This window comes from Hylobates moloch, unplaced genomic scaffold (assembly GCF_009828535.3).
Source record: "Hylobates moloch isolate HMO894 unplaced genomic scaffold, HMol_V3 SCAFFOLD_18, whole genome shotgun sequence".
NCBI lineage: Eukaryota > Metazoa > Chordata > Mammalia > Primates > Hylobatidae > Hylobates > Hylobates moloch.
The window spans coordinates 79309151-79335353 of NW_026652293.1; the positions used below are offsets into that span (position 1 = coordinate 79309151).

Sequence of the window (26203 nt, forward strand, 5' to 3'; positions counted from 1 at the left end):
TCTGGTAAGGAAAAACATCCTGGGAGAAACGATGACCTCAAAATAAAAACGAGGCTGGTCACAGTGGCTCACGCCTGTAACCCCAGCACTTTGCAAAGCCGAGGCAGGAGGATTACTTGAGCCCAGGAGATTTGAGGCTGTCCTAAGTGGTGATCACACCTCTGCACTCGAGCCCGGGTGACAGAGCGGACCCTGTCTCAAATACTAAATAAATAAACTGTCAATAAAAATGAGAGTAAGATGACCATCTTAAAATGCAGGGCTATTATTTCTCACAACTGCAAGTGAGTCTACGTTTATCTCAAAGTTTTTTTAAAAAGGATGGAACCACAATATCCTGGACAAAGCCCCAGTGCCCCCCACTGTGCCCCAACCACTCCCTCAGATTTGAATCCAGGTGCTCCCTCCACCCCCCAGCCCCAGGCTTCGGCCAGGTCAGACCCCCCCGTTGCTCAGGGCATCAGCCCCTAACTCGGTTTCCCTGACATTATGGAGTTTCTGCATCTGGCCAGCAGATGACTCTCTCATCAGTGTCCAGGTGTTGACCACTGCTTTGTTCCGGATCTTTTTAGCCCTTTCATGTGCAAAGATAGACACACTCTTAGGCCTGGAGCCCCTTGCTGGAGCAGCAGCACCCCCAGGGCACACTCAGGTCTCCCCCCCTACCCCGCCCCAGATGACTTGAGATTCCGCACCAGGTCTGGTTCCATTCAACCATTAAGACCAAAATGACTTGAATCACCTGCACAGTTCAAATAAACACGTGCAGCTCAGCCAGGCCGGACCTCAGCCCCGACATGTCCTGGGACTGGAACACAGCCAATTGGGCTGACTTGGTTAACCTAAGAACCCGCCCGATCCCTGTGGCTGCTGAAATGACTCCTGGCGTGGCGGCTGTCGGCAGGCTCTGCTCTGCGCCTGCGCCGGGCTGGGAGGAGCCTCAGAGGTGTTCTAGGTCACTCCTTTCGATGTCGTCAGAGAAGACAGATGCCCCCAAATGTTGCGTGGGATATACAGTAAAACATTCCTTTTCTCTGAAATTTCAATGTAACCCAGCACCTTGTATTTTAATTTGCTAAATCTGGTAACTGTACCCCTTTCATTTTACACAGGGGAGATGGAATCAGAGTTTACAAGTCCCACGGGCTGTGGGCACCATTTTCTCTTTCCTCTGTATCACATGGTCTCTTGTGTAAAAACTGGAAGCAACGGATTTGCATCTGATAAGCAGGGAGAAAACAAATGTTCTGGATACTGCTTAAGGCAAAATTCGATCTAAAGCTCTGAGCTTGGGCTGGGCATGGTGGTTCATACCTGTAATCCTAGCACTTTGGGAGGCTGAGGAGGGAGGATCACTTGAGTCTGGGAGGTTGAGGATGCTATGAGCCACGATCGTGCCACTGTACCCCAGGCTGGGTGACAGGGTGACACCCTATCTCAGAAAATAAAAATAAAACCTGAGCTTGTGTCAGATGCTGGAAGAAAATGCCTCATGGTGTGCCACAATACTGAGGCTGTGCAGTGAAGAATGAGAAGGAAGACATTTGTCACCAACATGCAAGTGCCCCTGTGCTGAGAAGAGGGCCACAGAAAAGACCAGAAGGGAGGCAGTTCCTGGGTGGCATCATCATAACCACAGTTCCCAAGCCTCACTCACACACCAGGCAGAACTCTGCTAGGCACAGTTCACACATGACCTCCCGCAGTCCTCCCCCCAGCGCTGTGAATGAGGAATGCTCACTCAGTGTAACAGGTGATAGGGGAGAGGTTCTATTTCTTGCCCATGGTCACAGCTGCTAGGGCCAGACTCTGTCTAACCTCTAAGCCCATAGACCTGGTGAATGACATTATCAGGGCTGGCAAGTAAGTTTCACCTCACATGCCAACTCCAGCTGCCCCGAATCAGGCCTGACAGTCCCAATCTCCTGCCCGGACTCGGTGGGGAGCTGTGCTGGTGGATTCCCAAGGCCGGCCTTCGCCCGAGGAGGGGCAGGGCAGCATGTGGGGAGGGTCCTACAGAGGCCACAGACTCGCTTCTCCCCACACCTCCCTTTCTTAGAAGGTTCAGGAGAGCAGGCTTGGAACAGGCTGCAGAGGAAAAAACACGTACTTCAGAACCCTACAGATTCCTTTGCTGGCTCCGTGACTATGTGCAAACAACTTACCTTTTCAGAGTCTCAACTTCACAGTGGTAAACCAGTGATAGAAACACATTCCTGAGATGTTATGAGGGTTAAAGATCATAGAAGTAATGGTTCTAGCACATGCCTGGCATGCAATATCAGGTGTTAATATCACTACTGACCCCAATAGACAGAGTACGATGCTAACTCTCTTCTTTTTTCCTAGCTGATTTCTTCACTTGCCTCTAAAATATCAAGTTAAAAAAAATAGCAGGGCAAACCATACATAAAGTTGATGAATTTTACTAACATTGTGAAATCAAGTGAATAGTACTTAAAAGTTTACAAAGTTCCTTAAAATGCAATATCTTATTCAAGCTTCCTGACATTACTGCAAGGAGAGTGTCTCGTCTCATCTTACAGAAGAGGAAACTGAGGCTCAGAGGCTATTTCCCAAAGTCTTAGAGCTGGTGAACAGAGGCATCCAGACTTGAACACAGTCCCATGTTTTCCCCTTATTCCTGCATAGAACGGAATTCTTTTCATTGATTACTGTTCTATTACTGGTACTATGACTTAGGGGACAGAGGTGGTAGGATCATAGCTACATGTAACATTGACCCAGGATTTGTGAATAGCCATTTCTAGATCAGATTGGTGGCATTGTAGAGATCACTCTCTGATGTCCGCCGAGGTACCAGTATCGAGGATCAAAGTGTGCTCTAGTTGATCAAAGATTCTAGTTAGTGGAATGCTACATGAATTGCTTGGTTCCAAAGAACTTATCTTGGTGCGGCCGGGTGCGGTGGCTCACGCCTGTAATCCCAGCACTTTGGGAGGCCGAGGTGGGTGGATCACCTGAGATCAGGAGTTCAAGACCAGCCTGACCAACATGGAGAAACCCCATCTCTACTAAAAATACAAAATTAGCCAGGCATGATGGCACACGCCTGTAGTCCCAGCTACTTGGGAGGCTGAGGCAGGAGAATTGCTTGAACCTGGGAGGCAGAGGTTGCGGTGAGCCGAGATCATGCCATTGCACTCCAGCCTGCGCAACAAGAGCAAAACTCCGTCTCGAAAAAAAAAAAAAAAAACTTGGTGCATCCACGCATGGAAAGGGCACTTCAGTACCTGGTGGTCCTCAGGCTCGTGGGTCTGAACGCTGGTCTCACGGTGGTAATGCACAGATATGCTGCTGACACAGTTCTCCAGGATAAACCATGGAGACACTCTCATACCTTCACAATTTGCTTCTTGATCAAATTGGGGTCAAAGCTTATTCCTCCAAGCACTGGAATATACCTGAGGGAAAACAGCTCTTAGCCCTACGGGCGCTTTGGGGCTCTGGTAGGCTCACTTAGGCTGGGTGGGGTGTGACTATTGAGGTGGGAGGGAGGCAGGAGAAGGGCACACACATCCCCTTTTCCTGTTTCTGGCTCTATATGCTGTGGTTGGAAGAGCCACCTTCATCCATAGGTCAAATCTGCAGGATCCTATAATACCCACCACCCCATTATGCCAGGGGGAACCTTCCGCAGAGCAGCCTTGTGTGGAGATGCCACCAGGGGGAGCTTTCCGCAGGGGGAGCCTTCCGCAGGGGCAGCCTTCCACAGAGTGGCCTTGTGTGGAGATGCCACCAGCCCATTATACCAGGGGGAGCCTTCCGCAGAGCGGCCTCGTGTGGAGATGCCACCAGCCCATTATACCAGGGGGAGCCTTCTGCAGAGAGGCCTTGTCTGGAGATTGGGACAGTGGCGTCCATTCGGCTCTCACCTGCTTGCACTGGATGGTGATGACCAGGTGAGACCGGCTGCTGCTGGCATTCATGTTGGTGGAAGCCGTGGTCCTTATTTTTGTTCCTTGTTCCATCAGCCTTTCAATTTGGGCACAGTTCTCACAGGGCACCGACTTCAGGCCTTCCAGGTAAAAGCCCAGCTGTTGATTTTCCCTTACTCTGAGCCCACCAGGTTTTTTGGTTCTGGACAGTAAATCTCTTATCTATAGAAAATAGAACAAATAATGTAAACTTCAGGAAGGCGGGGATTGTTGTTTACTTCACTGCTGTATCTCTGCCTATATAGATGCTCAATAATAGTTATTGGATGAATGGATAAATTTCTGTAGGTATTTCATAATTTAGCGAAGTAAGAAATAGGGAAGGATAGGAAGACTGCTGTAATTAGTGAAGTCAGAAGCATGGTTTTTTTTTTTTTCCTGAGACAGTTTTGCTTTTGTTGCCCAGGCTGGAGTGCAATGGCATGATCTCAGCTCACCGCAACCTCCACCTCCCTGGTTCAAGCTATTCTCCTGCCTCAGCCTCCCAAGTAGCTTGGGTTATAGGCATGCACCGTCATGCCTGGCTACTTTTTGTATTTTTAGTAGAGACAGGGTTTCACCATGTGGGCCAGGCTAGTCTCAAACTCCTGACCTCAGGTGATCTGCCTACCTCCGCCTCCCAAAGTGCTAGGATTACAGGCTTGAGCCACTGCACCTGGCCAGCTTTTCTTTTTAAGTGTAAAAAAAAAAAATTATCTTTTAGAAATACAGTTTTATTGTTGTCAGGTATATACCTAGACCAATCCAAACAGACTGAGTTCCCTAAGGGTGGGTGTCTTTTTACCAGTGGATCCTCACAGTTCCTGACGCAGAGCACGCACGATGCTCATTGCATGCACAGTGCAACTAGGGCTGGGCTAACACCTGACACTTAGTTCACTGCACCCGGGGGCCAGGGAAGTGGTCTTCGCAGCATGATGAGGCATGTGAGTTGGTATCCACAGCGGTCTGTCTATAAATAGGTGCTTCTGAAGTTTTTGCACTTGAACACATTGTTCTCTTATTAACATAAATATTCTCCTAGCAATCTTGTTAGCTCTATTTCATTAGCAACTCCTTTGCAGATAGTATAAAAAAAAAAACCCACCATAGCCTCTTTCTAAATTCTATATTACAAAAGTAATGAAGTCTTAACTTTACTGAGAACAGTGATAAATAATAAAAATAATTAGAAGTTAGTAATGTTCAAAGTACCTAATATACACAGAAGACACATTCCGCCTAGGTTAAGTCATGGCACAACAAATACCACTACCTTGAGATCTCTACTTCCAAGGGAAACTTATTCAGTCTCAACAGTATTTGTGGCCAGGCATGGTGGCTCACACCTGTAATCCCAGCACTTCGGGAGACTGAGGCTGGTGGATCATTTGAGGTCAGGAGTTCGAGACCAGCCTGGCCAAGATAGTGAAACCCCGTCTCTACTAAAAATACAAAACAAATTAGCCGGGCATGTTGGTGGGCACCTGTAGTCCCAGCTACTCAAGAGGCTGAGGCAGGAGAATCGCTTGAACCCGGGAGGTGGAGATTGCAGTGAGCTGAGATCACACCACTGCACTCCAGCCTGGGTGACAGAGTGAGACTCCGCCTCAAAAAAACCAACAAAACCCCAGTATTTGCAACAGCCTAACCAAACCAGAAAATCTGGGTAATTCTTTGGATTTTATTATGGGAGGTTTGTGTGATGATGCTTATGCCAGGGCCTTAGGGGAATTCCCATGTCCCCTTGCTCTCAAAAAAGCCATGCTGAGAAGGCCAAGTAGAGTCATGCTGGGGTCCCAGTAGAGCTGGAGCAGTCTGTGTTACTTGGTGCAGAGCAACCCGGACTGAGAATCAGACCTGGCTTCTTAGTCCTGGTTCTGCCTCCAACATGTGGGACCTTTAGAAAGTCTCTGACATTCCCAGTGTTCTCCTTCTAGGAGGACAGATTAAATGATCTCTCAGCTCTCCCCGAGCTCGAGCATCTGTGGCTTTACATCCTACAGTCCAGGCAAGATCGCAGATTGAAGTTTGGGGGAAGCAAAATTAGGATGACAGACATAAGGTGCCGGAGATAAAACATCAAAATGGGGACAACTGCTGCCTTAGCTAGGAAGCCTTTCTGTAATTTCCCCCGAGTGATAGAAATGATAGGAAGTGGCATCTCAGACTGAAGATATGACTGAATAAGGCTTATTAGAAAAAAGGCAAGTAAGTTTATCTGGATGAAGTACAGGGACTTGCTGCTGGCAGCAGGACCCTCTAAGTTATGCCTGGAGATCAAGAGTGACGATGGGCCGGGTGCGGTGGCTCCTGCCTGTAATCCTTTGGGAGGCCGAGGCAGGAAGTTTACCTGAGGCCAGGAGTTCGAGACCAGCCTGGGCAACATAGTGACATCCTGTCTCCACAAATTGTTTTTTTTTTTTAACTAGCTGGGCATGGTGGTGTGCACCTGTAGCTCCACCTACTTGGAGGCTGAGGTAGGAGGATCACTCGAGTCCAGGAGTTTAAGGTTACAGTGAGTTATGATCGTGGCACTGTACTCCAGCCTGGGCAACAGAGACCTTGTTTCAAAAAGGAAAGAAAGGGAAAAAAGATCACCACACCTTGTCCCTCACCTGGGCCACGGAGAGCCTCCTAACTCCTGCTCTGCTCCATCAGGCACTCCTTCAAGTCCAGCTTCACTCTGCCGCTGGAGAAATACCTAAAACCCCGATCTGATGGTTTTACTGCCCCTTTGGAAGCTTTGCTTGCTTCTCCGTTGCCTGCTCTTTAAAGGACCTTCCTCCTTGGCAGCCAACTCCGGCTTCATCCTCGGATGCTCCCCCTACCCTCAGCGGCCACATACCCCCTCCCGCCACACAGGGCACTCGCCCGACCCGTAAATGCTAACTTTCATGTGTTAATGATTTAAAATACACATCCTGCTGCCTGAAGTGCCACTATTTCTATTTGCACCCTCACTTCTCTGCCTCACCAAACTCATAACCCTCTTTCAAGGCCCAGCCTAACTCCTCTGCAGACAACAGGGAACAGCCCCGGCGGTATTAGCTCCACCCCCGCTTGCAAGCCTCAGTCTCGGTGCCAATCTTGTGCCCACCTCGGTCTCGGTGCCACTCCCGCGCCCACCCGGGTCTCGGTGCCACTCCCGCGCACACCCGGGTCTCGGTGCCACTCCGGGTCTCGGTGCCACTCCCGCGCACACCCGGGTCTCGGTGCCACTCCTGTGCACAGGTAACATTGTGTTACTTTCTGCAGTGAGTGCTGCATCCTCCACTAAGCTGCTCCAGGGTAGGAATCGTGTCAGGTTTTATTCATCCTCAGAGTCTAGCATTCTGTCTAAAACATTAAGGATATTTAACAGACCTTATTTAGTTGACTGCTGAAAGAACTGATGGAAAAAGGAGGCCTGAAAAGGATATTAGCGTTAGGCCTCTGAGCCCAAGCTAAGCCATCATATCCCCTGTGACCTGCATGTATATCATCCAGATGGCCTGAAGTAACTGAAGAATCACAAAAGAAGTGAAAATGGCCGTTCTTGCCTTAACTGGTGACATTATCTTGTGAAATTCCTTCTCCTGGCTCACCCTGGCTCAAAAGCTCCCCCACTGAGCACCTTGTGATCCCCACTCCTGCCAGCCAGAGAACAACCCCCTTTGACTGTAATTTTCCTTTACCTACCCAAATCCTACAAAACAGCCCCTTCTTTTTTTTTGGATCAGCCCACCTGACCCAGGTGAATAAACACCTTTGTCACACAAAGCCTTTTGGTGGTCTTTCCTGGATGTAGTGAACTCGCTCTGTCGCCCAGGCTGGAGTGCGGTGGCGCAATCTCAGCTCACTGCAAGCTCCGCCTCCCAGGTTCACGCCATTCTCCTGCCTCAGCCTCCAGAGTAGCCTCCTGGGACTATAGGCGCCCGCCATCACGCCCGGCTAATTTTTTGTATTTTTAGTAGAGACAGGGTTTCACCGTGTTAGCCAGGATGATTTCGATCTCCTGACCTCGTGATCCGCCCGCCTCGGCCTCCCAAAGTGCAGGGATTACAGGTGTGAGCCACTGCGCCCGGCCCTAATTCTCTTACTTAGAGATAAGGAAGCAGAATTCCACAGAGATTATCATCATGAGTGGGTGTCAGTAGGGGGATCATGATAAGATGTCCTTCCCCCCGTTCTTCCCCGTGAGAACCTGGTAGTAAAGGGAGTCAGGTCAGGGCTTTGGATAATTTCTGGGGTTCCACTGAAACTATTAGCATATGGCTTCTGACCATAAGAAACCTAGAATTATAGGTACATTTGTCAATTTATCCATTCAGCAAACATCTAGGAAGCACCCATTCTAGACTAAATATTGCATAAGTCCTGCAGATGAAAAAGTATTCAAAAGGAAATCATTATTTGGAAATCACATACAACTATGTAAATAAAATTTTACAGTACGATGTAATAAGTGCAAGGGGAAAGGGCAGAATGAAAAAAAATGCTGAAGATCCAGCTTTGGATAGGCACGCTGTTAGACATTTAAAAATTTAGTACATCGTCAGATGTAGTGTCTTATTTTAAATTCTCCTTATGAAAATGCGAACTGAGCTCTGAGATAAAATGAGTTTCCAAAGTCACACAGCTAGTAAACAGGACAGCTGGGCTTTGAACCACCCTCTTCTGACTCTCCAGGAGCTGGTGAACCACAGCCCGTAAGCAGAGCTCAGCCCACTGCCTGCTTTTGACCCTTGAGCTCTGAGTATTTTTCACGTTTTTAAATGGCTGAAACAAATGTACTATTTTATGACACATGAAAATGATGTAACATTCAAATTTAGCGTCTATAAGTAAAGTTTCATTGATACACAGTTGCACCTTCTCATGTCTCGTCTATGGCTTCTCTTGAACTATGACAGCAGAGTTGAGTGCCTGCAGCAGGCACAGCGTGGCCCCCAAAGCCTGAACTATTGACTACCCGGCCCTCGTTGGGTAAAGTTTGCCAATCCCTGTACAGTGTCGCGCCGACTGAAGCTACCTGCTTCAGAGCCAGGTGCTGACCTTGAGCTAGATGTTCAAGTTTAGTGGTGTCTTTAAGGACAGAGAAGGCAGAAACGGTGCTCCAGGCAGAGAAAGGATAGATGCGAGAAAGGAAAAGGAGGAGCGGTTCCATGTGTGAAGAGAAGGGGACGCTGACGAAGTTGGAGAGGTAGGTGGGGCTGGGCGGTCGAGGCCAGGCCAGAGTTTACAGGCAGGACAGGCCACTGTGAGTCCCAGAGGTTCACTGAGCTGCAGAGTCGCCCAGATTTGCATGTCAGAAACATCTCTATTACCTGTTCATTATAAATTTCCAGCCCACTGAACGTAACCTGTATGGAGAAGAGCATACAAAGTAAATATTCTCTTGAAACAGTTATTTTGGGGGCGGAGAAGTGATAGGGAAACAACATAAATGTTGAATAACAGGGAAAAAGCTGATAATAAAGCAAAGCTCTGTTTCAATGTGCAATATGAGGTTTTCAAATAATGATATGGGGGAACTTCTTACTATAATTAAAAACAGAGATAGGCTGGGCGCGGTGGCTCATGCCTGTAATCCCAGCACTTTGGGAGGCCGAGGCGGGTGGATCACCTGAGGTCAGAAGTTCGAGACCAGCCTGGCCAACATGGTGAAACCCCCACCTCCACTAAAAACACAAAAATTAGCCAGGCAGGGTGGCGGGTGCTTGCAGTCCCAGCTGCTCGGGAGGCTGAGGCAGGAGAGTCACCTGAACCTGGGAGGCGGAGGTTGCAATGAGTTGAGATCGTGCCACTGCACTCCAGCCTGGGCAACAGAGTGAAGCTCCACCTCAAAAAAATAAAAACAACAACAAAAAGATACCAAACAGTAGTATATGTGTTTTGGTCTCGACTGGGGACAGAGAAAGGCGGTTCTTTCATGTTCACACCCCAACCTGAACATAGGTAGAGAGACTGGTCTCCACCCTCCCATGCTCTCGGACTCCTGCTAGCCAAGCTCGCACCTCTTAAGCAGGACTGGGGGACTCTGAATGGCTCTAGTCTAGAGCAAAGGCCTCAAGTACTGGCGTTTTCCCACCTCCCCCAGGAAAAAGCTGGCTTGTCTGGGAGTCACCCTGCAGGAAGTCTTGCTAGTCAGGCCCTGCAGCCACAGAGCTTCCTGTTAGCTTCTGTGTGTCTCATGTTTTCTTATTTGTATATGTAATATATCCATGTAAGAGTGTCTCATGTTTAAAAATGAACAAAGGGCCAAGCATTAGCAGACAGAGAAAGCCTCCAATATGAGAGAGGGGTCAAAGCAAACAAGTAGAAAGAAGGAACTCGGAAAACAGACTGAGAGAGTAGAAGGCAATGTTTTCTTCTTTCTTTTCTTTTCTTTTTTTAAGACAAGGTTCTGCTGTCGCCCAGGCTGGAAATATAGTGGTAGATCTCAGCTCACTGTAGCCTCAACCACTGGGCTCAAGCGATTCTCCTGGCTCAACCTCCCGAGTGGCTGGGACTACAGAATCATGCCACCGCGCCCGACCAACTTTTGTATTTTTAGTAGAGGTGAGAGTTTGTCGTCTTGCTCAGGCTGGTCTTGAACTTCTGGCCTCAAGTGAACTTCTGGCCCCCTCGTCCTCTCAAAGTGCTGGGATTACAGGCATGAGCCACCGTGCTCAGCTTAGAAATATTTTTTAAAGCCCTAGAAGTAATAGCCTCAAAGAAAGAATTATACCCATGGAAGAAAAGAGGATTTTATTTAAAAGAACAACCGGAGAATAAAAGAAAGTGCCTGTAAATTAAATTTATGAATGACAGCCAAAATAAAAATGCAGGAGAGTTATAATATCATTAAGGGAATCTTCTAGAATGCAGAATAAAAAAGAGCAGTGGTGGCTCACACTTGGAATTCCAGCTACTTGAGAGGCTGATGCCAGGAGGATCCCTTGAGCCCAGGAGTTCAAGACAAGCCTGGGCAACATGAGTGAGACTCCATCTCTTTTAAAAAAGAAAAGACCAAGAAATAGAAGATAGGTTATAAAAGATAATAAAATTAGAATATTAGTACAAGAGGCCCAAAATCCAATTAGTAGGAATTTCAGAAAGGGAAAACAAGAAATACAGGAGATGAAATAACAAATAATATAAGAAAAGTTTTCCAGAACTGAAGGACAGGAATCTCCAGACGGAAAAAGGTCCACCAAGTGTCCAGCATGAAAAATGAAAAAAGAATCATTAAGATATCAGAACATCAAGGATAATGAGAAGACCCTGAAGGCTGCGAGAGATAAACTGACCCTCAAAAAAGGTTACATACGAAGAACTGGGGATCAGAATGGTAGCCGACTTCTCAGCTGCAACACTAGAACTTAAAATATAATGGAGATCTTCAATACTCTCAGAATTCTATTCCAGGTAAATGTCAATCACATGTGGAGGTACGAAAAGATATTTTCAGTTGTGCAAAGGATGAACAAAAAAGTACTCTGGATGCACCTTTTCTGAGGAAACTGCAGCAAAAGAGAGTGAATCAAGAAAGAAGAATACATTGGATCCAGGAGTCAGGGGAGCCAGTGAAGATGAAGGTTGAAGTCAAGTTCCAGAATGAGTGTTGAGGTAGCCCTGCAGAAACAGTGCTCCCAATTGTGCCAATACAATTCATACGATTGGAATAGGAGAATTGACTCCTGCTGAAGGACACCCCAAAAATCACGGCACCATTACGTTTGAGTGTATGGAAAAGATTTGTCAATAGGCATGTGACAGTGATTTGGAGCACTTAGAAAGATTTATAGAAAAGTAAACATCATTAAAATGGCAATTTAAAATTCCAAGAAAAATAAAATGTGGAAAGGATGTATGCATTATTTGGTGCAGCAGTGAACAATACTTGTGCTGTTAAAATGTTAACAATTAAATCCTGAGGCAGAAAATTCAAAGTGACTACAATTGTTAAACTAATCTATATGTAAGATTGTTAAGGTGTTGGGGATATGGGGAGAATTTTTTGTGTTGAGTGGGAAAATGCTTGTGAGGTGGAAATGTTGTATCATGTTGGGGAAAAATGTGGGAAATATCGTGTTGGTTTTGTGGTGGGGAATGGGGGGATATTGTGGTTGGAATGGGGCAGGTGTATGTGGTTGGAATGGGGGAATGTACCGTGTTGGGAACAGGAAGTTGTCATGGATTGGGGGGATCCATGTTGGGAATATGGAGGGTAACTGTTGGGATGGAATGTCCGTGTTTATTGTGGTTGAGGGCATTGGTGTGGCCGAGTTAAATTATCTTCTACCACGGTGGGAAGACAGTAGATGGTGTCCAGAATTGCTTTTGCAGAAGAGACAAACCAACGTTATTTTTGAATATGGAGATGGCTACCAGGGCAAACAGTGAGAAGGTGGAAGAAAGTAACTGGAGAATAGAGGCAAAGGGGAGAGGATGGGCAGGAGACCGGTGGTTTCCATTATAAGCCTTTCAGAACAATTTGAAGTTTGACAGCTTAATTGAGATGTAATTCACATACCATATAATTCACCAACTTAAAATGTTCCATGCAATGGTTTTTAGTATATTCACAGAGCTGTGAAACTGTCAACAATCTAAATTTAGAATATTTTGTTTACTGACAAAAGAAAACTGTTACTCCCCTTTCTCTGCCTTGTCCCCTCCCCTCCCCTCCCCTCCCCTCCCCCCCCCCCACCCCACCCCACCCCACCCCACCCCACAACATCCAGCCCAAGGCAGCTGCCAATTTCTTTTCTATCTCTATAGATTTGCTTCTCCTGGAAATTTCATTCAAATAGAATCATAGCGTGTGGTCTTCTGTCTCTGGCTTCTTGTACTTAGAATGATGTGTTCAAGGTTTGTCCACATTGTAATGTGTTAGAGTTTCATTCCTTTTTAAGGCTGAATCATCCATTGTAAGGATAGACCAATTTTATTCAACTGTTCATCAGTGGATGGGCGTTTGGGCTGTTTCCACTTCGTGGCTATTGTAAATATGCTGCCACGGAAAATTCAGAAAATTGTGTGGAAATATTCTTTCTCTTGGTTATTTGAGGTTTTAAACTAGACTTGTATTCCTTTGAAAATATTTGAATTAAAAATTAGAGGCTGGGCACAGTGGCTCATGTCTGTAATCCCAGAGCTTTAGAGGCCAAGGAGGAGGGATTGCTTGAGGTCAGGAGTTTGAGACCAGCCTGGGCAACATAGCAAGACCCCATCTCTACAAAATATAAATATAAAAATCTAAATGAATAAATATTACAAAGGTACTGAAATGTTAACGGTAGTTAGGTGATATTATAAATACAAAATTCTCTAACTTGAACACGTTACCATTAACATCAGAGAAATAACATAAAAATAATGCTGTATTGCGTTTTCATAACACCAGCTTAAACGGTCCTACCATTTTAAGAAAGCAGAACCATGAACTATGCTTACAGGCATCTGTTGACATTCTCCTGTCATGTTTTAAAGCTAATTATGTTATTGGATGCTACACTCCATCTTCAAAATGTCACCAATGTTCAGTGAATCTAAAATCTGGTCTTGGGTCTCGTATGCTAGGGCAAGTAAGAGGCTATGCTCTGTGTAAAAAACAATTTAAAAACGAAGTAATATTCTTCAGAAAGAAAAACAAGTTGATTAAGACTAGAATAGAGCCACAACCTTGGCAGAAGAGGATGGCAAAGGGAGCCATAGACGTGAGTCGGCTAAGGTTTTGTCTTATAAACCAAATAATATCCAATAATAATCCCTTGTTAGGGTTAGCAATTAAGATACCTGCTTCTAGAATATTACACCAGAGTGACTTTCCTTGGATTTGCCTCCATATAACCAGAAAAATCCAACATCTTATTTAGCTGCAACATGATTTTGTAATCATATAAACATTTTGGTATGAAAAACAAACATTATCCTAAAATAGAGATGCTGAGAACTTCCATTTGGGGAAGGGTCTAGAATGAAAAAATACAATTCCTTAAAGAAAGGATTTGAGACTACGTACCTGGTGCTCTTGATTTCTCCCCTGGCTCTCAGTTGCTGGAAAGAGCTCCTCACGCGCAGTTGGAATAATACCCTTGTTGAGCTTTTCCCAGAGCCAGTTTGGCCATAGGCTAGGAGAGTTGCATTGTAGCCTCGCCAAGCACTGTCTAGAATTCCCCTGCCAAGGTCGTGGAAGACATCACTCTGGAAAGATGACAGGTGGCATATTCAGCACAGGCCAGTGGCGCGCAGATTTCCTCTTCCTACCTTCTCAGTCCTCTTAAATCTGAATAAGTATCCTGACCTTCATAAATCCCACCTCGATTCATACCATGAGACCTGCTTGAAATACAACTCAGATGCTGGCTTAGAACAGGTGGCGTAAAACTGAAAGGGATTTGTCAGTTTGGAAAACACTAATCATTTACATTCATGGATCACATCGGCTACATCCTGAACTAGCTAATCCCCATTGGTCATGCAATTGCGTACTTTATAGCCTTGCCAAAACGTGGGCCAGGTCTTTAAAATTAAGCAATTAGACAAAGATGTCAAGGCACAGAAACCATTCAAAGCATCTTCTACTACTTTATTCGTTGACTCAAACAATAACATCACAATAGAGCCACACTAATTTTAGTCCTCTGTTAGTGAACTCTTCTCTTTTTCTACTTTTTCCAGTGGTTCTGGAACACACACACACGCACATGTGCACGCGCGCACACACACACACACACGTGCAACCCCCTTTTTAAAGTTAAAATAGAAATGTTTGGGCCCACAGTTGCTGAAAGAGAGGGGATTTGGTCTGCCTCCTTTTATCATCTGGGCTGTGGCCATAGACCGCAATAGTTATCTTATTTGAGGCTGTTTCAAAGCGTATATTTCTTCCTACTCTCTAATAGCAATGGTAAAGCACTAAGCATTCGATATTCCATTTGTTACAATGTATACATGTGTATAATTTATTTCATGTCTCTGGGGAAAATGCACATACCAACATAGTGTGATTTACATGAGGGCAATAGACAATAACCAACGTTCATGCAATATTTGAGAAAGGGATAAAAATTATTCCACCAAAAGGGTTGGGGGAGCTCTAGACTTGAAACTGTGGAGTTTCCCCAGTGGTTTTCCAGAATACTGTGACCATACTTTTACCAGAAAAATGTCTTTGTATAACAGATGTTGACTCTACCGTAGAAGCTATGTGCTCAACCTGACACACGCCTACCGAGTCAAAGTAACTAGTTGTGCTGTTTTGTTTTCTCGGTGCTATTGGAGATTTGGGAAAACATTTTGTGTGTGTGCTTAATTTTTATGGATTGAAAACTTTAAACAAATAATACGGGCTGGGCGTGGTGGCTCGTGCCTGTAATCCCAGCACTTTGGGAGGCCGAGGTGGTGGATCACCTGAGGTCAGGAGTTCGAAACCAGCCTGGGCAACATGGTGAAACCCCATCTCTACTAAAACATAAAAAATTAGCCGAGCGTGGTGGCAGGTGCCTGTAATCTCTGCTACTCAGAAGGCTGAGGCAGGAGAATCGTTTGGACCTGGGAGGCAGAGGTTGCAGTGAGCCAAGACTGCACCACTGCACTCCAGCCTGGGCAACAGAGGGAGACTCCGTCTCAAAAAACAAAACAAAAACCCCAGGTGTTGGCGTGGCCACGCTGCCTCAGAAGCCTCCCTCGCCTCCCCCTAGCTTCTGGTGGCTCCTCCATTCCTTGCTGCTTCACTCCACTTTGTGGCCACTGCCACATGCTTCCCTGTGTCTGAGTGTCCAAATTTCCTCTTCCTTGTAAGGATTGGACTTAGGGCTCACTCAAATCCCGTCTGGCCTCATCTGCCAAGATGCTGTTTGCACATAGGGTCCCATTCTGAAGTTCTAGATGGACGTGAATTCAACCCATTACAGCACCTTTGTAGAGAATCAGTTGATGTTATGTATGAGGGTCTGTTTCTGGACACTCTCTTCTGTTCCATTGATCCGTATGTCTATCTTTAAACCAATACCAGGCTGGGCATGGTGGCTTATACCTGTAACCCAGCACTTTGGGAGGCTGAGGCAGACAGATCACCTGAGATCAGGAGTTCGAGACCAGCCTGGCCACCATGAGGAAACCCCATCTTTACTAAAAATACAAAAATTAGCCGGGCGTGGTGACACGTGCCTGTAATCCCAGCTACTCGGGAGGCTGAGGCAGGAGAATCGCTTGAACCCTGGAGGCTGAAGTTGCAGTGAGCAGAGATCATGCCATTGCACTCCAGCCTGGGCTACAAGAGGGAAACTCCCTCTCAAAAATAAATAAATAATAAATAAAAAACCAGCACCACACCATCTTGATTACTGTAGCTTTGTGGTGGGTTTTACGTTCTCCAACTTCATTCTCTTTCAAAATAATTTTGGCCATTCTGAGTCCTTTTTTCAATTTCATGTAAATTATTGAAATCATGTATCAATTTCTACCAAAAATGCCTGCTGGGATTTTGATTGGGATTGCTTTGTTTTGTTGATCAACTTGACTTCTGAATAATGTTGTCTTCTTACTTATTTAAATCTTCCTCTCAGTAATGTTTTATAGTGTTCAATGCACAGTTTTTGCACTTATTTTGCTAAATTTATCCTTAAAGTATTTCATGTTTTTGATACTATTGTTCATATTTTAAAATTTCATTTTCCGATTGTTCATCGTTATTATGGTTTAGAGAAATACTATTGCTTTCTGTATATTGACTTTTCTAAACACACTTATTAACTGTAGTAGCTTTTTTGTTTCGTAGTGCACTTAGGATTTTTATTTTTTAGTTTAGTTTTTGGGGATAAGGTCTCACTACATGGCCCAAGCTGGAGTGCAGGTGCCATTCATAGGTGCAATTATAGCCCACTGGAGTCTTGGACTCCCGGCCTCAAGTGATCCTTCTGCTCAGCAGGATTCATGCCATCTGCAAATAGTTTTACTTTTTCTTTTTCTTTTTCTTTTTTTTTTTTTTTTTTTTTGTGGGTGTGCCTCTCTCGGTTGCCCACCCTGCAGTTCAGCTCTGCCTCCTGGGCTCAAGTGATTCTCTTGCCTCAGCCTCCCAAGTAGCTAGGATTACAGGCACCCACCACCAAGCCCAGCTAATTATTATTATTATTGGTAATTTTAGTAGAGACAGGTTTCATTATCTTGGCCAGGCTGGTCTTGAACTCCTGACCTCAGATGATCCACCTGCCTTGGCCTCCCAAAATGCTGGGATTACAGGCGTGAGCCATCGTGCTCGGCCTTCTTTTTCTTTTATTTTTTGAGACAAGGTCTCACTCTGTCGTCCAGGCTGGAGTGCAGTGGTGTGATCTCAGATCGCTGCAGCCTGTGCTTCCCCAGGTCAAGTGATTCTCCTACCTCAGCCTCCTAAGTAGCTGGGATTACAGATGTGCGCCACCACGCCCAGCTAATTGTTGTATTTTTTGGTAGAGACAGGGTTTCACCATGTTGGCCAGGCTGGTCTCAAACTCCTGACCTCAAGTGATCCTCCTGCCTTGGCCTCCCAAAGTGTTGGGATAACAGGCGTGAGCCACCTGCCCAGCCTACTTCTTCTGAATCGGCATATTTCTTATTTCCTATCAATGGTCTTTGCCCTGGCTAGAACTTGTAGTGAATGTTGTATAGCAGTGATGGGAACAGACACCCTTGGCTTGCCTGCCGTCCTGTGGAGAACACCTGCTTCACCATCAAACATGATGGAAGCTGCTTTCCAGGCAAGTTCTATTTCTAGGAAACTTCCACTCATTTCAAGTTTGTGGAGAATTTTATGAATGAGGGTTAAATTTTGTCATTCTTTTTGCAGCCGATCATATTTTTTCTCCTGTATTCTATTCTAGATCATGAACTTTAAATGTTAAAACAATTTCACATTCCTAGGAAAGGGCCCACTTGGTAGTGATTGAGCTTGATTGATGGTGATAGTAATATATTAAGGCCCACCTAATATGTGATTCGATTGTGTTTGCTGAAACTTTGATAATAATTTTTGTGTCTGTGTTCATGGAAGATAATGGTCGACAGTGTTTTTGTAGTATCTTTGGCTGCTCTTGTTGGAATACTGGCTTCATCAAATGAAACGGGAAGGGTTTACTATCATCTGCATTTTTTTTTATTTCTTTCTTTGGTAGAATTCACCAGCAAAGATACCTGGGACTGGAGTTTCTTTGTGAGGTTTTTAGTTACAAATTCAATTTATTTAATAGATACAGGACTATTTGAGTCATCTGTTTCTTTGCATGAACTTCAGTAGCTTGTGTCTATTTGTTGTTGAATGTATTGGCGTTAAGTTGTTCAAAATATTTTTAATCATTCTTTTTAAAAAAGGGAGATGGGATCTTGCCGTGTTACCCAGGCTGCTCTCAAGCTCCTGGCCTCAAGCAGCCTGCAGCCTCGGCCTCCCAGAGTGCTGGGATTGCAGCTGTGACCCGGCCTCCTCCTTCTTTTAATGTCCCTAGGATCACTTATGCTCTTGGTATTTGGCTTATTGATTTTATGGATGTTTTCAAAGAACCAGCTTTAGGTTTCAGTGTTTTTTCTCTATTGTTTTACTGTTTTTCGTTTCATTAATTATCACTTTTATCTTTTTTCTTGTGCTGCTTGTTTTATGTTTAATTTGCTCTCTTTTTAAATTCTTAATTGGAAGATTACAATGCCAATTGGAGATGATTATTCTCTAATGTAAGCTTGACTGCTAGAAAACCTCCCCTCAGCTCCATTTAGAGACATCCCACATATAAAAATATATGTGTGTGTATTATGTGTGTGTGTGTATGTGTGTATATGTGTGTATTTGTGTGTATATGGATGTGTATTTGTATATATGTGTATGTATGTCTGTGTATGTGTATTTGTATACATGTATGTGTGTGTTTGTGTATGTGCGTATATGTGCTTGTATGTGTGTATGTGTGCATATGTATTATGTGTATATGTGTTTATGTGTAAGTGTGTGTATATGTGTGCATGTGTAGTGTGTATGTGTATTTGTGTGTGTGTGTATGTGTGTATGTGTATATATGTATGTGTGTATATTTGTATACGTATGTGTGTATATGCGTGTGTATCTGTGTGTGTATATTCGTGTGTGTGTATGTGTATCTGTGTGTATATTTGTGTGTGTATGTGTGTATATTTGTGTATATGTGTGTCTGTGTGTGTATGTGTGTATATGTGTATCTGTGTGTATTTGTGTGTGTATATGTGTGTGTATCTGTGTGTGTGTGTATATATTTGTCTATCCCTACTGCATACTCCAGGCTTGTTCCACACATTTTGACAAGTGTCTTGAGTTGCCTTTTTTTTGTCTTTTTTTTTTTTTAATTTTTTTATTATTATACTTTAGGTTTTAGGGTACATGTGCACAATGTGCAGGTTTGTTACATATGTATCCATGTGCCATGTTGGTTTGCTGCACCCATTAACTCGTCATTTAGCATTAGGTATATCTCCTAATGTTGTTCCTCCCCCCTCCCCCCTTTTTTTGTCTTTTAAACATTTTTTTAAACTTATTTTTTATTTTTTTTTTGTAATACTGTTTCTCTGGCCTCTTCCTTTTTTTTTTTTTTTTTTTTGTTTTTTTTTTTTTCTTTGAGACGGAGTCTCGCTCTGTCACCCAGGCTGGAGTGCAGTGTCGTGACCTTGGCTCATCTCACTGCAAGCTCTGCCTCCCAGGTTCACGCCATTCTCCTGCCTCAGCCTCCCGAGTAGCTGGGACTACAGGCGCCCACCACCACGCCTGGCTAAATTTTTTGTATTTTTAGTAGAGACGGGGTTTCACTGTGTTAGCCAGGATGGTCTCGATCTCCTGACCTTGTGATCCGCCCGTCTTGGCCTCCCAAAGTGCTGGGATTACAGGCGTGAGCCACCGCACCCGGCCAGCCTCTTCCTTTTAAGTAGTGTTTTGATTTTCATTCAGTTAAAAAAAATGTTTTCTGATTTCCCTAGTGGTTTTTTCTTTAACCAATGGATTATTTAGAAGTCTGTTATTTTCCAAATGCTTGTGAATTTCCCAAATATTTTTCTTCCTGGTTTAACTCCAGTGTGGTCAGAAAATATACTTCATATGATTTCAGTCTTTTTTTTGTGTGTGTGTGAGACAGGATCTCACTCTTACTGCCCAGGCTGGAGTGCAGTGGTGCAATCACGGCTCACTGCAGCCTTGACTTCCTGGGCTCGAGTGATCCCCCCACCTCAGCTTCCAAAGTAGCTGGGACCACAGGTGCGTACCACCACGCCCAGCTAATTGTATTTTTAGCAGAGACAGTTTTTCATCATGTTATCCAGGCTGGTCTCAAACTCCTGGGCTCAGGCGATCCACCTGTCTTGGCCTCCCGAGGTGCTAGGATTATAGACACACACCACCATGCCCAGCTAACTTCAGTCCTCTTACACTTACATTTATTGAGACTAGTTTTATGATCTGAAATACTGTCCATCATGATGAATGTTCTGTGTGTACTTAAAAAGAATGTGTGTGCTGTGGCTGGGCGGGAAGTGGTTGACATGTTTTATGATATAATTGTCAATTAGGTTGATATTATTCTGCTCTTCTATAATATTACAGAGTTTTGTTTGTCGATTACTGAGATAGGAGTGTTGAAATCACTAAATACAGTTGTAGATTTGTCTATTTTTCTGTTTCTGTTTTTGCTTTGTGTACTTTAAAGCTCATTTTTTAGGTACATACCCATTCAGGCTGGCTATGTCTCCTTAATGAATTCTTTCCTCCTTATTAAATATTTCTTGTTCTGAAATCTATGCAATGTGATGTAAATGTAGCCTCTAGTTTTTTTTTCCTTAGCGTTTGCATGCTCTTTTTTTAAATATGTAAACCAGGTTTTTTAAAATCCTGTGATACAGAAGCACTTAAACCACCCCCTACCCACACACACATTTTGTAGACAGATATAGTTGGATCCTGCTTTTTCTGTCTTATCTGATGATCTTTGCTTTTTAATTGGTCATGTTTAGGCTATTTATATTTTAGATAATAATTGATATAAATTATTGGCATTAAATCTACTATCTTGCTATTTGTATTCTACTTATCCCATCTCCTCTGTGTCTAAATCCCAAACATGGCAGGATAAGAGGGGTAAAGAATGTTTTATAGTTCTGTTTCCCCACACTTGACTCATTAGTTAGTTATACTTATTTATTTATTTCATATTGATTGCTCTAGGGCACCAGTTCACACAATGCATTCCAGGGTCTGTGAGATCTTTTCAGGGTGTTTGTAAAGTGACACTTCCTTTTGTGATCGTACTAATGTTTGCTTTTTTCATTCTCATCCTCTCATGAACATAGAATGGAGTAACGTGTGCAGTGGGGTTTACCAGAGGCTACGTAACGTGATTTTATACATGACGTGCAGGGCAGAGAATCAAGCTCTTTCATGAAGTCAGACATTACAGAGATTTCAAAAAATGGAAAAATGGAAAGCAGTGCCATTCTCTTCGGCACTGGCTCGAGTGCTATTTTTTGGCCTGGCATGGTGTTTCACACTGAAGATCCCAGTGCTTTGGGAGGTAGAGGCAGAAGGATCATTTGAGCCTAGGAGTTCGAGATCAGGCTGGGCAACAGAGCAAGAACTCATCTCTAAAGAAAAATAAAAATAGGTCAGGCGTGGTGGCTCACGCCTCTAATCCCAGCTCTTTTAGGAGCTGAGGCAGGCAGACGACTTGAGGTCAGGAGTTTGAGACCAGCCTGGCCAACATGGTGAAATCCCACCTCTACTAAAATACAAAAATTAGCTGGGTGTGGTGGCACATGGCTGTAATTCCAGCTACTTGGGTGGCTGAGGCAGGAGAATCTCTTGAACCTGGGAGGCAGAAGTTGCAGTGAGCCAAGATTGCACCACTGCACTCCAGCCTGGGTCACAGAGTGAGACTCCATCTCAAAATAAAGAAAGAAAGAAAGAAAATTACTTTTCATAAAAATATTTTTATATTATGTATGTTTACTAGTAATGGATTTTTAATGTTTTTATTAACTGATGTTTTGTAATAAAACAAACCCTGTGCTCTAGGGTTACAATAGATTTCTTTAAAATATTTTATTTTCAAATATTATATTACTTTCTATATAATGCAAAACCTTAAAACAATATACTTCTGGTAGCTGTCTCATTTTTTTGGTGTTGTCATATTTTATTTCTGTATTTGTTTTGAATCCCAACAGAATTTATTATTCTTGCTTTGACAATCAATGGTCTTTCTGAAAGATTCAAAATTAGAAAAAATTTTCTTGGGCACAGTGTTCTAGGTTGAGAATTTTTTTTTTTTTTTTTTTTGAGATGGAGTCTCATTTTGTCACCCAGGCTACAGCGCAGTGGTGCGATCTCAGCTCACTGCAACCTCCATCTCCTGGGTTCAAGTGACTCTCCTGCCTCAGCCTCCCTAGTAGCTGGGATGACAGACATGTGCCACCATGCCCAGCTAGTTTTGTTTTGTATTTTTAGAAGAGATGGGGTTTCACCATGTTGGCCAGGCTGGTCTTGAACTCCTGACTTCAAGCCATCTACCTGCCTCAGCCTCTCAAAGTGCTGGGATTACAGGCATGAACCACTGCTCCTGCCCAAGGTTGAGAATTGCTTTCGGCTCTTAACTCTCTCCATTGTGTTCTAGCTCGCATAGTTCTGACAATATATCTGCTGTCACTCTTGTTGTTCCTCCATCTTTTCTCACTTGTTTTTAAGATTGTATCACTGGATTAGAGCTGTGGGTTTATAGTTTCCATCAAATTTGGGAAAATTTCAGCCATCATTTCTTCAAGTATTTTTTTCACACACCCCCCTCCCATTCTTTCTGTGACTCCAATTACATGTAGAGTAAGATTGTCCCACATGTCACTGAAGCTCTGTTCATTTCCTCCCCATAACTTTTTCTGACTGTTTCTCCTTGTCTGTCAAAACTCAGCCTTAAACATCATACCCTTTATTAAGCCATTCACCAAATATCCTGTCTAGATTGAATGACCACCTCACCTTTGTACCCCACTGTATCCCATACATCTTATCACAGAACCTGTAACATCTGAGTGCACTTTTTTGCCTGTCTCCCCAAACCAAATTGTGAGCAACTTTAAGGCAGAACAGTACATGGCACTTGATAAATGCTCATTAAAACAGAAGTTCTCAGATGCTAAGTGCCTCATACAATTTGCTTATTTTGCTTATCTCAAAGAAGCAAAATATAATTGACTTGACGGTCATACCTTTTTCAAAGTATGTCAGTATCTAAAAGTTACTTCGGCAATAGCTGTATTTTTAGACCTCATGTGCAGCATGGAAAGGAGTAAATTTAAAGTCAAATCCTCACATGGAGCATATATTTATGCATAAAATCATTGTACTTTCACACTGTGGACACATCATCAGAAACAAAACAACAAAAAACTGGCATTGAAGCTGTGTTTTAAAGCAGCTTACCTGGCCTGCAAATTTACTACTAGGATCAGCTGAAATAAGGACATCACCTTTATCCTTTTGAAATCCATCCTGAGACCAATATGCCAGGTCAAAAGTAAATGTCTTCACATGCTCTGGATTCTTAGGGTCCTGTAGAGTGGTGGTGGTTCTGGAATGCATGGAAATCACACATTTGCTCCCAGAGTTCTTCTCTCTCTACAGTCAAATTACAAATTCAGAGTCAATCATTCCAGTTTCTCTTTGTTATCCAAGTTCATTGTTTTGCAAGTCTTCATACCTAGTAAGAAATTAAGCCAAGAACTTACCCTTCCCTCAGTTTGTTCTCTGTGTTACTTTTAGCAGCTATTATGACAAGCAGTTGTTCCTCTACTCCCTCGGAATTTTTGAAAGGCTCGTCTCTGGTCATATTAACTTTCTGACAAGAACTGGCTCTCTAACACCCACCTGTACTAATAACAATAACTATAGTAGTGGAGAGACTGACTTCCTGCATAACTGCTGAACTCTCCAGTAAAACTAGTGAAAAATTATCCATCAAAAAATGAAAATAAAAAAAAAAACACCTTTTAAAGCCTCTAGAAATGGTCCTAAGGACAAACAGCACGTGAAGAAACATCTATTCATGGCCGGGCACAGTGGCTCACACCTGTAATCCCAGCACTTTGGGAGGCTGAGGCGGGTGGATGACTTGAGGTCAGGAGTTCGAGACCAGCCTGGCCAACATGGTGAAACCCTGTCTCTATTAAAAATACAAAAATTATCTGGGTGTGGTGGCGGGTACCTCTAATCCCAGCTATTCAGGAGGCTATGGCATAAGAATCGCTTGAACTTGGGAGGTGGAGGCTGTAGTGAGCTGAGATTGCACCACGGCACTCCAGCCTGGGCGACAGAGTGAGACTGTCTCAAAAAGAAAAAAAAAAAGCATGTATTCAAGAAAATGTACAAAAATTTGGTAAGAAAAGAGTTTGTGGTATTTGAAGCAAGATCTTTCCTTTCCTTTCCCTGCCAGTTCAGGGAGGTGGAGATTCCACTCTGGACAGCTACAGCCAGGAGCACAGGGTTCTGTCTTCACTCCAGATCCCAGCTGGAGGACTTTCTTCCCAGGAAGATCGAGATACTAGCATTTCTCATTCTGCCTCTCTCTACCTGTTAGTGAGGCCAAGTGTCAGGTTAATTGGGGGTCTCCCTTTCGCACCCAGCTCCCACTCGAGGAATGGAGGCTCTATTTTGGTTGCAGCATACTGAGCTTACTGGAGTACCGACCACTTTTGCCCTGGGTCCTGAGATGGTTCAACACCAGGAGAGACAAGCTGAGAGGACCTTAGGCTAGGACCCCACCTCCACTGAGTACTCAGCTCTTAGAGCAGGTGTGTCATCTGAAGAGCAGTTGACTATTGTTCACACAGCCAATTCCAGAGCTCTGGCTTAGAGATTTTGCCTGGGGGGATAATTAGGCCATACAACCCATGGTGCCTAACATCTCTTCCTAAAGGAACTGACTTCATTCGTAACAGATTGAGGAAGTTCAAGCCTAAGGATGCCCTTGAGAATGGTGGAGGTCGTGATGAAAGAGAGCTGAGAAGAGAGTCAAATACAAGTAAAAGTGTATGCCCTCTAATTTGCAGGGATGAACTGGAGAGTAAGATAGTTGGAAGGTCAAAAATATCAAACACTGGTTTTAGAAACAATTCCCTTCAAAGGTAGCAGAATTTGATCGGATTCATTTGTAAAGCAACTTATACCCCAGGACATTGTTGAAAACAATAATCAGCCAGCAAATAGTGAAGTTTAACAGCTGGGCATGGGCAAGGAAAGACAGGAAGGGGGCCCTACCAAAACCATTGTTCTCCCAGCGTGACTGGGGCAGACCCAAAACTGTGCTTCCCTAAGGAACAACGGTGGGGGCTGGGGGACATAATAGACTTTACTAAAATAATTCAGCCAGTCACTAAACAAACTGGCAAATGAAAGTAACAAGCCACAGAGGAGACGCAGAGCTAGTAGCCAGAGCTGCTACAATATATCTACAATGTCCAGTTTCTAAGAAAAAATTAGGAGGCACGCAAAGTAACAGGAAAGTATGATCCATATACTGGGGAAGAAACAGGTAACAAAAACAGAGTGAGCAGATGCAGGATTTATCAGGAAAAGACTTTTAAAGTAATCATTATAAACATACAGAATGAAAGAAAACTATGATTAAATAAAGGATTATAAAGGAATACTTTGAACAAATGGATACCAACAAATTAGATAACTTAGATGAAATAAATTCCTACAAAGGCAGAAATAACAGAAATTGACTCAAGAAAAAAATCTAAATAGACCTAGAACAGGGAAGACATAGAAGTAGAAATGCTGGCCGGGTGCCAGCTCTACCGGCTCACGCCTGTAATCCCAGCACTGTGGGAGGCCGGGGCAGGTGGATCACGAGGTCAGGAGATCAAGACCATCCCGGCTAACACAGTGAAACCCCGTCTCTACCAAAAATAGAAAAAATTAGCCAGGCATGGTGGCAGGTGCCTGTAGTCCCAGTTAGTTACTCAGGAGGCTGAGGCAGGAGAATGGCCTGAACCTAGGAGGCAGAGCTTGCAGTGAGCCGAGATCGCGCCACTGCACTCCAGCCTGGGTGACAGAGTGAGACTCCGTCTCAGAAAAACAAAAAACAAACAAAAAACTAAATTCCGGGCACGGTGTCTCACGCGTGTAATCCCAGCACTTTGGGAGGCCGAGGAAGGTGGATCAGGAGGTCAGGAGTTCGAGACCAGCCTGACCAACATGATGAAACCATGTCTCCACTAAAAATACAAAAATTAGCCGGGCATGGTGGTGGGCGCCTGTAATC

At 44.0% G+C, this 26203-nt stretch overlaps 1 protein-coding gene across 1 annotated transcript in view; it reads right to left on the reverse strand.

Moving 5' to 3' along the window:
* LOC116457454 (kinesin-like protein KIF28P) overlaps positions 1-26203 on the reverse strand; it is an 87657-nt gene that overhangs the window by 54942 nt on the left and 6512 nt on the right. Inside the window, 9 exon segments of the mRNA XM_058430507.1 lie at positions 487-620; positions 1880-2088; positions 2166-2216; positions 3630-3742; positions 3897-4121; positions 9248-9283; positions 13930-14009; positions 14012-14111; positions 23359-23549. Of these exon segments, the coding sequence (XP_058286490.1) occupies positions 487-620; positions 1880-2088; positions 2166-2216; positions 3630-3742; positions 3897-4121; positions 9248-9283; positions 13930-14009; positions 14012-14111; positions 23359-23549 (1139 nt within the window).